Source organism: Siniperca chuatsi, linkage group LG12 (assembly GCF_020085105.1).
Source record: "Siniperca chuatsi isolate FFG_IHB_CAS linkage group LG12, ASM2008510v1, whole genome shotgun sequence".
NCBI classification, from domain to species: Eukaryota; Metazoa; Chordata; class Actinopteri; order Centrarchiformes; family Sinipercidae; genus Siniperca; species Siniperca chuatsi.
The window spans coordinates 7,620,074-7,637,208 of record NC_058053.1 but is presented as its reverse complement, the minus strand read 5'-3'; the positions used below and the strand labels follow the sequence as shown (position 1 = coordinate 7,637,208).

Sequence of the window (17,135 nt, the reverse complement as noted above, 5' to 3'; positions counted from 1 at the left end):
CTTCCTGTATGCCACAGGGTGCATCATTATTGTCTTATACCACAATGAAAAAAGAAATATGGACTTTCATTCATGTAAATATTCACAGATGACAGCAAAATAGGACTACTACCAACACTCCATGCCTTTCCTGCTTCATGCAGGCTGTTTACTTTTCTCTTTTTTTTTACTTACCTTTTAGGTCATGTTCAGACCAACAATAGCACTGTATTAAAAATCTTGTTTAGTTTGTTTACATGCACTTAAGTGATGGGTGTTACAGTCAGCTTTCTCCAGTAAGTTATTTCTTAAACATCATGTAAATGACAAATCTGGTTTCTGTAATCCGGGTAAGGGATTAGAGAAACCTTGATTTCTTGGTCATGTATATGCACTGTTGGTCATGTATATTTCTAATCAGATTTTTACAAGTACACATGTAGAGGTCAAAACTCCAACAACACTTGTAGTGTACAGAACAACTTTATTGTCAGACTTTATTGTATTTATCACATGCTGAAACGTGTTGCTCTGACATGAATGTTGTTCTGTATACTGCAAGTGTTGCTGGAGGTTTGACATCTTCAAACTTTTTCCCATCTCCATGCACCTTTGAAGTAGTAAATCCCTACTTTGCTTCTACAAGTTTGCATGTGCAAGGACAAAGACTTCAGAGAGTGTTGCTGTAACAGCAGAGTGGGTGAATGAAAGAAAACATCATTACACGTAGCGATGCATCCTCATATTTAAGGTAATTCAATCTTAAGTACAACAAATACTGAAGCTAACCTCTAGAAGTCTAAAAAGTCTGCTTCGACCACTGAATGTTTGACTGTTGACTAAAAAATCCAGACACTTTCACTCTGAGAGGAAAAGCTCTGCTCTGTTTGTCTGTCTTCTCACTACAGTCTGCTTCAACAAAAACTCACCAAAAAAGGAAAAACAAATAGAAGTCACGACCGACTATGGGCCATTGCATGCTTCTTGTGGCGGTCTCTGCAAGCATGTGCACGCACACAAACCTCTGCAATAATGTAATCATGGCACATGGACCATGGTGTTGTAAAGCAATGGCAACTCCCGCACGCACAAGAGAGCCACTTGCCTGAATATGTACACAATAACTTGCAGAGGAGCGCGGGTCTGGAGCCATGGGAGCATCATGAGATCTTAAGAGTCTTCTATCACTAATACAGTTAAAACAAGAAAGCCATGCTTCCAAAATCAGGTAGGTAGGGGAGAAATCGTGGGCAGATTTACAGTAACCAGGTTACTACGGTGCATGTAAACGCACTCTTCCGCTGGACCTGGTTTCAGCAACAAAAAAACTTCAATCTGGCTCAACTTTGGCTGCACAATGCAAGCACACATTCCTGGTAGAAAATCTTGTAATGTGAATGGTGTAATACTTTTTACCTTGCAAAATGTGAGCGAAGGATTAAATGATTGCAGCCGTGAAACCTTGCCTGAGTTGTAAAATTGCTTCTCTGCTGTGCTGTGTTTTGGCTTCCTTTAACCTCATGGATGCATTACTAAACTCGACTTCCTCGTTTTTATTTCATCTTGTCACTGGTACCTGTAGCCTGTAACTCCCACACCAACATAGCCTCTTTTTTTCTAACGCATTGCTATTGTCAATCTTAACATGGCTGAGTCCAATATTCCTCTAAGTCTCCTTCACCCCTGAACCTTAAATTTCTGTGTGCAGATACTGCGCAGCCAAGCCATTTCTTCATCCCTCGGTTCTGTCAACCTTCCCTCCTCTGTCTCACTCCTCCTACTGTCAGTCCTTCCCTCCAATCCTATAAGAATGGCTGCATAAAGGTCAAAATATTTTCCATTTTAGTCCCCTATAGGAGATGGAAATGTCACCCGTACTGTATATGAGCTTCAGAAATGAGCTGTATGAACAGTGCAGGCTCAATGGAAGTTCTCAGTGTTTGTGTGTGTGTAGCTGACTGTTTCATTTCTCGCTTTCTGTAATGGTCATGGTTTGCAACTAATAGTCTGGCGGTAAATAAAACAAGCTTAAAACAGTCTTGAATTATCTGTGTTAAATTCCCTTATTGAAACCTTACTCTGCGGTAAACCTGATTCTGTGTGTGTGTGTTTGCTTGTGTGTAATTGAGTATTGTTTCCCTTAATTACAAGTTAAGACAACAGCCAGATCACTTCAAGGTGTTACGGTCAACATTAGCATACAGAGGGTATTGAGGAAGGGGGACACAAACTGTCTCTCTCTTCCATACAGTACATGAAGGAAGGAAGGAAGGAAGGAAGGAAGGAAGGAAATAAGGAAAGAGGGGAGGAAGAGAAAATAGTAACTATGCCTCCTATACGAAAGTGGGGTGAGGGAGAGTTGGAAAGGGGGATGAAGAGGGTATGAATGGAGGAAAAAAGTTAAGTGAAGACAAGTGGAGAACAGAGGGGAAAGCTTTCTGCTATAACATGACACACACATACACACACACAGACGCAGTCTGTGTAATCAGCCCTCTAAGGGGTTAGAGGCCATTTTTATCAGTGTTAGGTTTCCTGACCCATCATCTTATCAATGATCAGAGATGACTCTGTCTCTGCATTTGTGTGTGTTTGTGTGTGTTGGTGGTGGTGTGTGTGATTAAGCCATTACTGATAATCCTATCAGATTGTGTCAGCAAGGGATTCCCCCCGCAAAGAAAAACGATGTTATTGTGCTTTCCACAGCCCAAGGGATCCACTCCTCAAACACAGTCAGACACACTCACACATCTCACTGATGCTCTTATTATTGATACTGTCATTAGACAGAGAAGGATGTGAAGATGCTCTGCATCCTGTAATTGAAAGTATGTGTGTGTGTGTGTGTGTGTACTACATACTAGTGACCAGTGACCCATGTTTCTCTGTACTCCCAGCGTTACAGTTGAGCAACTTGCCCATAAATAGCTCTGTCTTTTGTTTCCCTTTAACAATACCAGCATACATATGACTGTACTGTCTGCAATTGAAAGGTAGTGGATCGTGAAAACTGTGTGTGCGTGTGTGTGTTTCCCATACACTAAAGTACAGTTAGTTCCAATTACTGAAGTTCTATTGGTGGTGCCTTAAATAGAGAAGAATGGGGCGACTAATGAACTGATCTGAAGTTAGAATAATAAAAGAGTGAAGACAACAATAGAGGGAGATGAAAGGGGGAGAGAGCTGGATGGGTGTGAAGGGAGAAGTGTAAAGGGGGTTGTATCTCCTTCCCCCCCTTTCTTTACACTTTAAGCTACAATGTCTTGTCAGACAGTGACTGATGGTGCTAACCACAGTACCTCATCTGTCACACCAAAACCATGTAACAGTAAAATGTCAACTTTAGAGGAACAGGGAAAACAAATCCCTGTGTATTTCCAAAGTGCACAAAGATTTTTGTTCTGCTAGGATCATAAAAACCTTAAATCATTAAAGCTGTACCCAGTTCATGAAAGCTTTTCACACCTCTACACATCTGGGCAATCGCTAACGAAAGTAGTCATAACTGATTATTTTGACAGTTGACATTTTGACATTGGAAGAAGCTTTTCACCACTCTCAGGCTGTTTGAACAGATTCTTTTTTTAAAGTATACATAGACCTTTATATGTCTTATATTTATACTAGAAACTAGAATAGAAAAAGACTGGTAGTGACCACTTAGCATGAAAAACATTCAGTATAAAAGCACAATAATATTAATTTGTAACTAGACTTACAAGAAAAGTAAATTCCAACTCAATGGCCTTTCATCTTATAGACTTATAATCACTGTTCAGCTAAAGGTCTATTTATACAGGGCACCCTTTCATTCCTAAATGTATTACACAACAGCTGTGAGAGCATACATTAAATTCAATGTCTAGTCTTAGTTATGAGCCCAAGATTCTTGCAATCCATACTTGGACTACTGCAGTTTAATTGCAGTCCATTTGAAAAAGACTTTTTTTTTATATGAATTTGATACCTGCTCCAAACGCACAGTAATATTTCAATTACAAGACTCTAATAGATAGTTACAAAGTCAGCTTGACATCTTTGCATTGCCTGTCATTTCCTCAGCAGTTAGCAACACTAAGCTGCTAACTGAAGCTGCTGCTGCGCTACCAGCTGAGTCAAACATCCACAGAGGACATCCTTATCTACAACCATGCAGAGAGAAAGAGAGAGAAGAAACAGAGAGGGGGGCAAGGGGAAAAATATGGTAAGAGAGAGCAGTAAATAAGAAAGTCAGACAGAGGGGAGACAAGAAAACAGTACAGGATGAAAGAGGCAGAGAGAGAAAATGCAGGAAGAAAGCAGAAAAAGTGTAAAATAGACGGAAATAAAGAGGAAAGAGAGGGTAAAGGATAGTTAAAGGTTAGAGAGAACAAAAGGGGAAAAGAGATAGACAGAAGATATGGAAAGATAAGAGACAAAGCTGGACAGTAAAGTTATTAGAAAGAGCAGACATTTTTCACCGACTATGCTCAGCTCTGACAGCCTACTGTGATCCCTGGGCATTGCTTGTTTGTATGTGTCTATGTATCAGTGAATGTCTGTGCTTGTTTGTGTGTGTGTGTGTGTGTGTCCGTGTGTGGCTGTGTGTATATTTGTCTCTATCACCTCTGTGTCCTTGCTAATAGCTGAGTGGACTCCCTGCAGTCTCCACAGGCTGTACTGTGATTATCTCAACGTAGTTGTGCACCCACACAGAAACACACACATGCACATGGACATAGTATGATAGACACAAACGTCCACACTCATGCACACATACACACTCAAAACACACATCAGGACAATACACATAGATTCCTTCAGAAATGTGTACATATAATATACAGGTAAATGTGGAAAGTATATGAACAAGTTTATGTATGTTGATTCTTGTACTTGTCAGTTCCATGTGTGTATGTGCGCCTGTCTTTTCACATTCATCTATGTGGCTGTGTGTCTGCGCAAGTGTGCATCTCTGCATGTGTGTAAATCTTCACAGATATATGTGTCTATATCTGTACTCTGCTGTGTGTGTGTGTGTGTGTGTGTGTGTGTGTGTGTGTGTGTGTCAATGTAGCATGTCTCAGCTCTGCTTCTGCAGTAAATGAGTATGTCAGTGCAGCCCATGTTAACTGTTGACACACTAATTTACTGTGGCTTCCCGTAAGACCTGCTCAGTAATATGGCTTGTTGATGAGGCCACAGGGAGTGTGCATGTGTCTGTGTGTTGTGTGTGTGTGTGTTTTGCATTACTGAGTGTTTTCAGTGCTTGTGTACCCACACCGGAGATGAAATATCTGCCGCGCTACAGATAAATATAGTCAGTCCATAGGTGATGTATGCACACTCTCTGAGTGCGAATGTGTCTGTTTGTGAGGCATGTTGATGGCTGTGGGTCAGGTGAAGAGTGAAATGTGTGAGTGTTTTTATTTTGTATGTGCATATGGAGTGTGCTATAATGTAGACTATTTTTTCCCAAAGATTTCCCAATATTTTTCTGATTCTGCATTTGCTCTAAATTTATGATATTACTTTTTTGTAAAGAAAAGAGAAGCGAGGAGAAGAGGAAACATGATCGGTGAGCTGGGAGAGATCTTAAACAGGAAATTGGACAGTGGGTGAAAAACTGGACACAATACAGCCGCTGCTGCAGTGTCCCTGGAGTCTGGAGGTGTCAACATGTTGACACTACACACTCTCATACACAGGTAAAAAAGATCTAATACACCAAAGAGAGCTTCCAACTATGCACTCAGACAGACATCTTTTAACTCTCCAACATGCAGACGCATACACAAACATTTATTCATAGGCACGCACACTCACACACACATATGCACAGAAGTGAGGAGAGGTTAATGGACACAGAGCTGCTGGTCTCTCTGAGATCACCACATTCTCCATGTGCCATTAACCTGAGAGATGGATGGAAGAAGGGAAGCAGTGCTAAAGTGGTAATCAGGAGGATCAGGAGAAATCTTGGTGGGCTGGTAACATTTTGGTAGTTAATTTGGATTACTTTGAATGTGCCAACATTACTGAGCCTCACTGCAGTCTGAAATTATATGTGTGCACATAAACACACACACACACACACAGACACACGCGCACACACACACACACACACACACACACACACACACAGACACACACACACACACACACACACACTTTATTAACATCGAAACAAAGTGTAGTTTAGTAATATTCTAAAGGTGTTAAGTTTGCAGAGGGCAGCGCAATTTTGTTGCAATGTTGCAAATATGGTAATGATATTATTATGTCACATTTCATATTCAGGTTTTCTGTCATTTTACTTTTGTCCTTGTTGGTTGCTGAGCCATCATTCCACATTACTTACATTAAATTACAGGAATAATTACAAACTGCTATGGTGGTGAACAGGGTGAAGGAGAGAAGTAACTTATTGCAAAGACTCCTCATGTTTTAAATAACACAGTTTCTATTTGTCAAGATTAGGAGTTCAGAGTGGACCAGAGTAGTTTTAAGTTGATTTTCAATTCCAAAACAACACATGTTGTTTTGGAATTAGGTCAGACAGAGGCTTTTATTGGTTTGTGGTTAGTTTCCAATGGCCAGGGCTGACCTTATTTTTTCAGGGGCCTTTCAAGGAGATTTGCTTTTGGGGGCTTTTACAAAAACACTGATATTGCTGATTCAGAAAAGAAATAAAAAGAAAAAACAGCTTCATGCGTGGGGGGTCTCAAGGCAGTTGGTCTGCATCGCTTAACTCCCGAAAGTGAATCCCACTTGGGAGGGAAGGGGGAAAAGAGGGGGGAGAGTGGCAATGTGTGGAAAGAAGAGAGGAAAGGAAATGAAGAAGAGATGAAATACAATGAGAAGAGAGAAGGACAAATAAAAGGTAAAAGGAAAAAAATTGAAAATTTGGTAACAAGGAAGGAAAACTTAAAAATGAACAGGTGGCAAAAATGAGAGATACACACCAGAGACAGTGCTGATAAAACAAACAACAAATTTAGAAAGCAATGAAATGAAAGACATGAAGGCATAAAATCATTCATCAAATCAACTGAACAAGAGAGAGTGATGGAGGATGCAGTGTGTTGGCAAGGTGTGGACAAGGCCAGCAGTACTTGTTGACAGGCCAGCAGACAGGTTCTTCCCCTGACGCAAAGCAAGGATCACCTTACCCTCTACTGGTTTCACAGCTCTGTTGCAACACACACTCAAAAAATGTTTTTATATACATGCATTTGGGTTATACTTCTCTCACTGGTAAGGCTTAACTGAAGAAATAAAACCAACTTTGCTACACAGGAGGTCAGGGGGTGTAACCTGTCAAAAACGATATCGTTTGAATGAAGATAACAACGCACAGTTTCAGTCTTTCCTGGAAGGCATTGATAATGTTGCGCTAGTTTGTTCACATGAAAAGTGACGGAAACAATAGACAGAAAAAAAAGACATCTAGAGAGAGAAGTTCAGACCCTGGCTCCTTTCTCACCTCCGCACAGCTGGCCAGTCACAGCGTGAAGTGGGAGTGAATGTCAGATTTTTCGGTTTTGGAGAGAAATGAAATGGTCAGACACGGCCGCTGAAGCTTTACAGGTAAAAAAAAACAAAAATAGCTTTAAATGCCACTATTGTAGGTAGCCAAGATAGAATGCAGATGTGTGTGAGGGTCAAGTATTTATTGCAAATACTGTACAAGCAAATTCAGAGCGTTCAGCACTATTGGTGGTCCAGATGAAATTCTGCAAAAAAGTTGAACCAGGCTCAACTTTTGCTAGACTGCAACATGTCGTCATCCAGCAAAACGCTGCAGTGGCCAATCAAATACATGCAAGCGCATACCCGGTAGATTGCTTTGCAACGTGAATGGTATCTTTCTGCTGCTTACCTCGCAATTGATCTGACAAAAGATAAAATAGTTGCCTCCATGATAACTTTCAAGAGTTGTAAAATCCTGCCTTAGAGTATTGTAAACCGGCGTACAGTGCTTTGGTGACTGGTAAACCTTCAAAAAATGGAAATGTTACTCAAACTGGATTTCATAATTATTCAAATTGTATTTCTTCACTGTAATGCCAAGTTAAGATATTTAACAAGAGTGGCATCACAGAACCATAGCCCTACAAATTAATCTTATGCTATGACCTGAGAACTTTGCAGGTAGTTTTCTGTGAGGGAGAAACACTGGGACTTTCTGTGAGCACAAGCAGCATTTCTGTCCATTTATCTAAAATAGACTCTCAGTGATGTCAGTGGTGACTTATGGGAAACCCTGTCCACAGCTTGGCAAGCAGAAAAGGTGTCATGTATTAGCATATCCTAGTTTCACAACATACTGTTGCAAGTTATTCGGAAGAATATGTGAAGGGAAAGTCCAGAAGGCTTAGGTCCATGTGTTGGATTGGTGTGAATTCAGAATGATTCGCAGAAATTATTGATTACTTTTCCTGTCCAAAGTCTCCCTGCCAACTTGTGGATACTAAGATTTAAGATCTTTGTGCATTCAGCATGCTCTATTTCCATGTGAAACCAAAACTATAATTTCACACTATTTTCATTATTTAACTTCAACTGAAGGACTGCCTCACTGAGGATAAAAAAAATGTAAAAAAAAATCTTTAAACACCACTGCAAAAATTTAAGTTAGCTGTTTTTCGTTCCTAAAAAGTTGACAATTTCAAGATTAAAGGATTTAACAGTACCAGCTCAGCATCTCAGGTAATTCCTAACAGAATCTATGTTCTCTAGTGGTCAAAATAAGACATTTCTAACAGCTCAGTGGAATGTTATATTGAAATTAGCATGTGATTTCTCTGTGCTCTCAACACTTGACAGATTCCAGTTGGCCAGGGTGGGATTAGTTTCAGTGGAAAGACACAGGACGAGGGGAGCAAGAGGGGAGAGGGGGACAGGTTACAGAGGTCATACGACTAGGATACCCAAGGGATGAGTAGTGTGACTTTTACTCTCTCTATTTCACACACACACACACACACACACACACACACACACACACACACACACACACACACACACCTGTCATGAAAAAAGAACTTAATATCTTCAGAACTCCAGAGATTTTGGCAAACATCTGAGTGACAGTTTGATGATGTATGTGCGCCTGCATGTGTGTCACATGTCACTGTCCTGAACTGAGGCCAGTGATTCACCCGCCTACTGGTAATTGTAGGCCTATTACAGTAAAAGTAAAACTGATCAGGAAATTATAATACATCTGATTTACCCTCCTACCTCCCTCGGCCAGAACTGTGACTGTTTAAGATTGCTTGTTCTCAGAAGCGCCCGTGTCAGTCAAATAATTGTGACGTGATATTTAAAAAAAAGCATCAGCAATTGTGTGATTTTCTTCTCTGTGGTGATTTAAAAGGGATTTTCTTCCCACGAGATAACTCAGTGCACAACGTAATTTTTACTGAGCGGTCAATGGTGAGTTCAGCTGTGTCATTATGGCCTGTATGTGTGTGCATCTGTGTGTGAATGCGTGCAGGGTGTGTCCTGGGAAGGCAGTGTGAGAGCCAAGATTTGGTTCGTTTTTCAGACCACAAGCTTTGGTGTTGCTACAGGGCCTTAAACACACCTCCCACTGCCATCCTCCCTGTATTATACTACTGAGAAAGAGCGAGAGAGAGAGAGAACCAGAAAAGAAAGAGAGCGAAATAGTAGCACGTTTTAAACAGTAAGTGTACAGAAATTCATTCAATTAATTAATTTAATTTGAAATTATCCCCTGGCTATTTGCCATTCAAACCCATTTGTGTGTGTGTGTGTGTGTGTGTGTGTGTGTGTGTGTGTGTGTCAACATGGCCATGCCTGTGAACATGTTTATTTGTATGTGAGCGCGTGTGTGTGCTTGTGTGTGTCAGCATCGTATTGCTGTCTATATCTTCCTCCCTTTGTTTAGATTCTGTTCGCCACTGACCCATGTGCCCTTGGTAAACAGCTTTTTGCCCTGGTCTGCAGACAAGTGTGTCTGTGTGTGTGTGTGTGTGTGTGTGTGTGTGTGAATTTTTGCATTCAAGAGCTCAACCATTATTATCACAGTGGCTGCTCTGCATGACAAGTAAATCTGTCTTTTTCACAGAAACGAAAATTCTGCTGTTAATCTTATGAGTCAAAGATTATTAGTAAAATATTTTTGGTAATTGATTACTAAGTTACTCATCAGATTCCATTCCATTTTCATTAGTTCATACATTCTGCTTTAATGCTGTTAGGTTCCTTTTAAAGCTCCCAGCACTACTACAAAGCTCATAAAGCTGTGCTGCGGGCCTCTTCTTTCCCTGTGTTCTGCCTTTCTTCTTTCCACCTCCCTCTATTCTCTTTTTATACTAGAGACATACAGAGAGAGAGAAAGGTGGAAGGAGAAAAGCAGAGATGGGGAGGACATAAAAGAGGAAAGGAGGGAGTATAGAGAAAGGAAAGGAAGCGGGGAGAAATTTGGTATAAATGAATGAGGGAGAGAGTGGGAGAGATATAGGAAGGTAAGAGAGGGTGAGGCAAAAAGAGAGAGAGAAGGGAGTGCGAGGGAGATGAAACTGCTCTTTAATCAGCGAGGGGCTATATGGAGGCGGGCCGAGGTGCCTACTGTAATCCGATACACGCTCGCGCGCACGGCGTGCACGCACACCGGGACAGGGGACTGAGTGAGCAGTCATGCTCGCTGCCACAAACCCGGCTGAGATCGGAGGGGAAGGAGCGCACTGCCGGAGCTGCCGAGAGAGGGAACGAGAGAGAGAAAGAGAGAGAGACATACACTGAGCGTCAAGGAGAGAGAGAGATTGAAAGGGAGCGGGCATAGAGAAGCGTGTTTCAGCGAAGAAACGCACAGTTTGCAGGAGGAGAGAGGAGAGGCTGCACGTTTATTTTCTCCCGATCAGTTTTACGCACGCACACCGGAGCTGCCTCTTGCAGGAGATCTTGTGTTATCTTTTGCGCAAGAACGGACTGTTATCGGGACAGCATCTTAAGAGCAAAATCAATGGGAACTTTTTTTTCTTTCTTAATCATTTTATCAAGTTAATGCGCCATTGGGAAAAGAGAACCAGAGCAAAAGACTTTGGGGTATTTTATAGAGACGAGGAGGAAACACCCGTGTTACTTTTTCAGGTTTTGTCAAACTTAATGGTTGTCGGGATTTGTTTCTGTTGGCTCCTGCTGGTTTCAACCAGTGATTTCTACTTTATTTGAAATTTATGATTTGGTCTGTCAACGAGTGTGTCGACGAGGTTGTTATTCCCACGGGCGTTGTGACTGACAGGGCTACACAGTGCTGCCGACTGTGCGCACCGCAATGGATTGTGAGGCTTTAAAAATGTGTTTACAGTAGAAATTGCGCTGATTTCAGATCAGTCTGCACAGATTCGTTTCCCCAAAAGAAAGAGCACACACTAACAAAGCTCGTACAAATAGTGTACAAATAGTGTTCAACAAGCGCGATATTCTTGGAGAGCCCAGCGAACGCAACCCGGCATTTGTGGTGGATTTTGGGCACCGCTTGTGTTGCGCTTTAAAGAAATAAAGAACTGTGGAAAAGGAGAGAAAAGGGGGACTTTTGACTGCAGCTTTGTCTCAGATATACAGAATAAAATCACAGAGGAAGAGAAGAGGTGGCTTTTCTCCACATCCGAGGGAAAAAGATGGATTTATTCATATGGCTTTGTGGATGTTTACTGGCTTTTCTTTTGCCTTCAGCAGTCAAAGCAGAGGAAGGAGGTAAGTTTGACACTTTTTCTGCCCGCTCAAATCACACTGTCACACGTAGGTGTTAAATAGAAATCAAGCCTCTTTTTTTGAGAGAAAATTTTTCTAATCCACATCACAAGTACGGGGTCTATAAAACGCAGAGATGGGGGAACGTGGTGTTTCCCCGTCAACCCAAAATGCGTAATGATTGTAAAAATTAACATTTTAGGGAAACCAAAACCATCACGCATTTTGTGACAAAAGGGGCTACCGTCCTACACAACCTTTCAAATAATTGTTGGTAATCATAGTGCCGAGGGCCATTGATTAGTTCAGATTCAGAACAATTCAGAGGGAGATCCCTGCTACGTCCTGTCCTCACTCGGTCAGCACCAGAGGCGGAAAGGTAAAATGAAAAAAGTGAGTACACAACTTGCAATGAGTGATCCACTTAAACAAAATCAGCAACTTTTTCTCTAACGAAAGCCTAAAAGAATTTCCTGATAGTCATTTGCGTTAGTGTTAATGTTTGATGTCGCCCGTTTGTATAGGCGTACAACTTTCTAACAATGTGATTTTACAAGTAGGTTATCATCATCACCGGCAACGTTTTCATCGTCCCACTCCACTGCTGGCTTCACTCCGTCCTAGAATAACTGAAGGATGTTGGGATATTGGCTTGGTATCAATATTGATTTTTGTTGTCTTGAAAAACATCTTAATCATATACAGTGGATTTTAATCTGCAGCTTAATCAATGACTGTCCTCAGGAGAGCTGTTGAATAATGAAAAACCACTATAATGTTCCTTCATTATTCCTATCGGGACTAATGTGAGTGCCAGCGGTCTGTGAGGAGCTGCTCAATAGAGTTTATAGTGACTTTATCGCACTTGTTTTATGTGTGACTATGATGTAGTCTTTTAACATTCCTTGTAAGACTTTTACCCCAAGGCTGGCAGCTGCATGCAGCAGGACTACTCGACTAAATGTTATTGTCGGTTGTGGGAAGAGGTGGCGGTGAATCTGACCGGGCTGCTGTCTCCGACTACCGGAGGCCAGCAACGGCGCTCCAGACGCACGGAGGTCCATTCTGCCTCCAACTACCAAAGCAGCGGAGGTCTGTCACCTCCCCAGTCCGTGTGCGCGATGGGGTTTGTTGCTGCATTAACACCCATCAGCAGTTTACCGTTGTACATACGCACAGGCTCTGATGTGAGAAACGGTACAAGCCCTGCGAGTTACACTCGATTAAAGGTGGCGAGGCAAAGACCTCCGTTAAGCGCGTTACCTACGTGTAGGTTTTTTGTGCGTATATCAACAATCTTTACGCACAAGGCGGACACTGGAAAACTCTTTTTTTTTTTACCTACCTGTGGTGACTCCAGGTCAAGGCATCAACACTTAAAGTCGCTGTTAAGCGGCCACAGGTGCGCGTTTAAGTGTCCTGAAGTGCTTTAAGAAACGGCCATTAACATAAGATTTTACCCTGGAACTCATAGCATGGATTTAGATGCAAAAACTGCTTTTGTCTGCTTTCAAAGAGACTGACGGCTTAAACCGGGGCTTATGACCAACCTTTCATTACAAACAGCTAGACACACTCTCATTACCTTTAACGGTTTTTCATAGCTGTCTAAGCAGAATCATTTTTTATAATCTCCCCCTGAGGCCCACTTTCTGCTTTGAGACACATTTTGTGTGTATTTACAACAGAGGGAATTGAGAAAAGGTAGCTGCTCAGAAGTTGGTTTCATTCTAGGTTTTATTGATTTAGGGCTTATTTAGGAGGCGAGCGAGGCTTTTGCAGATCTCATGACTTGGATTGAGTGGCCCCTCTGCCAAATGTTGTTTTGGAGAAAAACAGTGTACATAGAGCACAGTGGAGGCATTCTTTACATCACATTTCACCTCTGATGTGAGACGATATGTGCCATGGAAGGAACTGCTAGGCTATGTGTGGAGATTTCCATGTCAACTGAAATCTGTAAGTCAGTTCAGGCCACTGAGAACAGCCGGTTGGGCTGACGTCATCTCTAAATGTTTAGATTTTCACAAATTATTGATAACTGCTGACGCTGTGTGTAACATTTACAGTATTTCCAAGACTGTCCTATCCACACACATATGACAACTGGTCATTTGATCAACAGCTGAAAATGGCCCATGTTTACATTCAAAGCCAAAGCAGGAAATATAGAGTGAGGTTCTATTGCACATCACAATTTCAAAGGGAAGTTGTGGCGTTCGGGGTAAATGTAAACATGGACTCCAGAGACTGGGGTTTCACTTCCTTCTCCTACCAGCAGTTTTTTTTTTTTTTTACCATGACCACAATCTTTTCCCAACTGTAACCAAGTAGTTCTTCTTTTAACCATGCCCATGATCAGTTTCCTAAAAATAACCACGTCTTACCACCATAAAATGCTAATATGTGTCCTTTTGAAAGGCACTGACAAACTACCTATTTTGACACGAGGACTTGTTGATATTCTGTTATAATACTCTGTTGACAATAGAGGAACTGCCATTTTTCTGGAGACCCTCTCAAGCTCCCTTTGAGATCTCTCCGCTGGTACACTGAGAGCCACTGGAGCACACACACACATGCTCAGCAGTAGGCTATGCAGGATGAAGCTTTATCAGCAGTAAACTTTTACAGATGCCTCTGCTCCGTTGTCTCCGGAGAGATGAGCAAGGAAAGCATAGTGAGACTAAGAAGTGTATATATATCTATAGAGAGAGATAGGAGGGAGGGTTGGAAGTACAGGGGGAGGAAGTAACAGAGATAGAAACAGGCAGAGGGAAGCTGCAAAAAGAAGTGAACGAAACGGAAGAATGATTTTTAGCCTCACTGTTTGATCCTGTTTCTTCATTCTGTTTGATCACAGCTGTGCCTGGAAGGGAGATAAACGGACATAATTGGCCACTCAAGACCAGCTGTCTGCTTCTATAGTGTATCTCCTGAAATATGCTGGATGATGAAACAGGCTCACTGTGATGCACAGTGTGAGACGTAAGCTAGCAGTAGGGTGATTTGCCCACAGGTATGCGCTAAGGATTGGTTTATGAGGCTTTTTTGATGATGGCTTCAACCAATCCAGTGTGATTTTAAAAGTCTTTTTTCTTGTTCAGCATTTGGAGAGAAAAAGTCAACAAGTCCACCTACATATTGGGAAATAAATAAGTTTGATATTAAGTCCATTAATTCTGCAAATGATTGCATTTAGGTAGTGTATGCTACAGTGTGGCTGAATGACCCAGAGCTGGCAGCAGCATGCATTCACTTGCTTTTAATTGTTAGGTCACTGTACTACAGATTTTAAATACTTTTGCTATTGTATAACTATGTACACCAAGCATCCTGTGTGACTGGGCTTCCTAATGCATAAGTTATTTACCACCATCAGGCTTTAGCCCCACATCTAACACAACTAGGTGTTGTGTTGCCCGTGGGGCCGGCTTGTAATAATTAAATGTTACATTGGTGTGGGTCATAATGCTTTGTAAGCTCCAATTGGCCATCAATAAAACAAACAATCCATGTCATTTGTTCACACAATAGGGTTATACCCTGTTTTAGCTCACTACATAATAAAATGACTTGCTGCCACTAATACAGTCATTCTGTGTAATTACTTTGGTTCGAAAAGATCAGTTGTTTGCCTGAAATATTACAGATATTATATTCTATAAATAGGAAATTAACTATATTTGTTCCTCCCATTGTAATTTTGTGTTTCTGTGGATAATTACTTAGTGCATATGAAGAATGGCAAGCGTAGCCTACAGAAAGTTTAGAAATACATCAGCATATTATGGGAAGTCAAATAAAGTGAAAAGAGTGAGTGAATGCTCAATATTAGGAGTAAAACATATTGCAACCAGCTATACAAAGAAGGGGCAATTAGTGCCTCTGAAATTAACTCATGCATACATGTTTTTATGTGTATTTCTTGTAAATTTCTATGATTGTTTTTCTCCCTTATGTGAGTCGTTCTTCATTACTACTGTTTCATCAGATGTGATAGATGATTCGCTGATACAAAAGGCCAGGATTTGTTCTAACAATATGGCTTGTAAAGCACACTGAGACAATGGCGCATTAAAAAGAGAAAGAGTGAGCAGAGATGGGTAGTAAGGGAGAAAGAGATGGAGAGAGCAAGGAAATTGTGAGCATTAGGTAGTGCAAAAGAGAGAGGGAAAGGGAGAAACAGGGAGGGAGCGAGCATGAGAGGGCATTAGTGAAATAAGAGGAAGGCTGCAGAGTGTGAAGCAGTAGTTGAGTGGAGCCACCTGCAGTAAACCAACCCAGATTTATTCCTCTCCTCTGTCAAGCACAGGAGGGTTTCTGGCCAAGGTAAAGCATATTATTAATAAATACTCTGATAATAATATAGGCAAAATATATACTTTTCTAAGTTATTATCTTGAGAAGAATGAAATGACATTATAATTGAAGGGATGATTTGGAATATACTAGATAGATATATCGGATTCAATTTCAGCTTCCACTGGCTTAATAGTTAGAAACAGAGGCCATTTTATTGAAACCGTAGGACAAACCAAACAGTTTTGTACACAAAGAGGTCATGAAATTTATTTAAGAATAGTAGCCAACTCAAATTAAAAGAGATTAATAAATCCCTCTTCTGTGATGGTTAGATTTAAATCTTTGTGTGTGACAACTGAGTATGATAATCTGTGGCAGCTGACACTTTGCTGGAGACTTTCTTCAAAATACATTTCATTTTAATTATCCTGCAGGTAGCAGGTGTTTTCCACCAGGTTTCAGGATAAAGGGTTATCCTCATTCATCTAGTGATTCAGACTGCTGTATTTTTCATTTCCTTTTTTCTTTTTAGAGCATACATCTCCAGAAAATACATTGAAATTAGCGACAGAACTTTTAAGAAAAGAAATTTGGGAATCAAACGAGACGGCCTTAGTCTTCCCATCATTAGAATAATAGCAGTTTAACCACAGAGGGGCTGGTCCACCGACATCAACAACCTAGTTTGCAGTGAGCGAATTTCAACATTAAGCTAATTAACCTCTGGCACAGTTTCTCTCTCTTTGTCTCTCTCCCTCTCTCTCGTCTGTAAAAGGGAAAGGACAATTAGTGGGTCCAGCAGGATGTTCTAATTACAGTTATCATGTCATTAGTAAACTGTTAGTATTCTAGTGTCTTCATTGGCCATTGGTAATGATTGGAGTCATTAGAGAGGATGGGGGGATCAGTTTGTGTGTGAATGTGTGTTCTTGTATTTGTACACTTGTGAAGAACAAATGTCCTCAGAGGGAAGGGGAGATCATGGGAATCCTTCAAATGAGGACATTTGTCTGTGCTTGCTTCTTTTAAAACCTTCACATACCACGAAAAATGTATGTATGTGTGTGTGTGTGTGTGTGTGTAAGCTAAGCCTTCTGTGTCCTCAGTAGTCCCTCCAGAGCAGTGTCGTGCAAGGCCACAGGTTGTTT

General features: G+C 41.1%; 1 protein-coding gene across 4 annotated transcripts in view; it reads left to right on the top strand.

Moving 5' to 3' along the window:
- The first annotated feature begins 10,544 nt into the window (after window positions 1–10,544).
- The window catches only part of LOC122885483 (neuropilin-2-like), a 101,207-nt gene continuing 94,616 nt past the window's right edge, over window positions 10,545–17,135 (top strand). For 2 of the 4 annotated variants that reach the window (XM_044216600.1, XM_044216601.1), the window contains exon 1: window positions 10,553–11,685. In XM_044216600.1, the coding sequence (XP_044072535.1) occupies window positions 11,610–11,685 (76 nt within the window). In that variant the 5' untranslated portion in view covers window positions 10,553–11,609. Of the gene's footprint in view, window positions 11,686–17,135 lie in introns of all 4 variants that reach the window. The other 2 variants (XM_044216599.1, XM_044216598.1) reach the window with 2 other exon arrangements.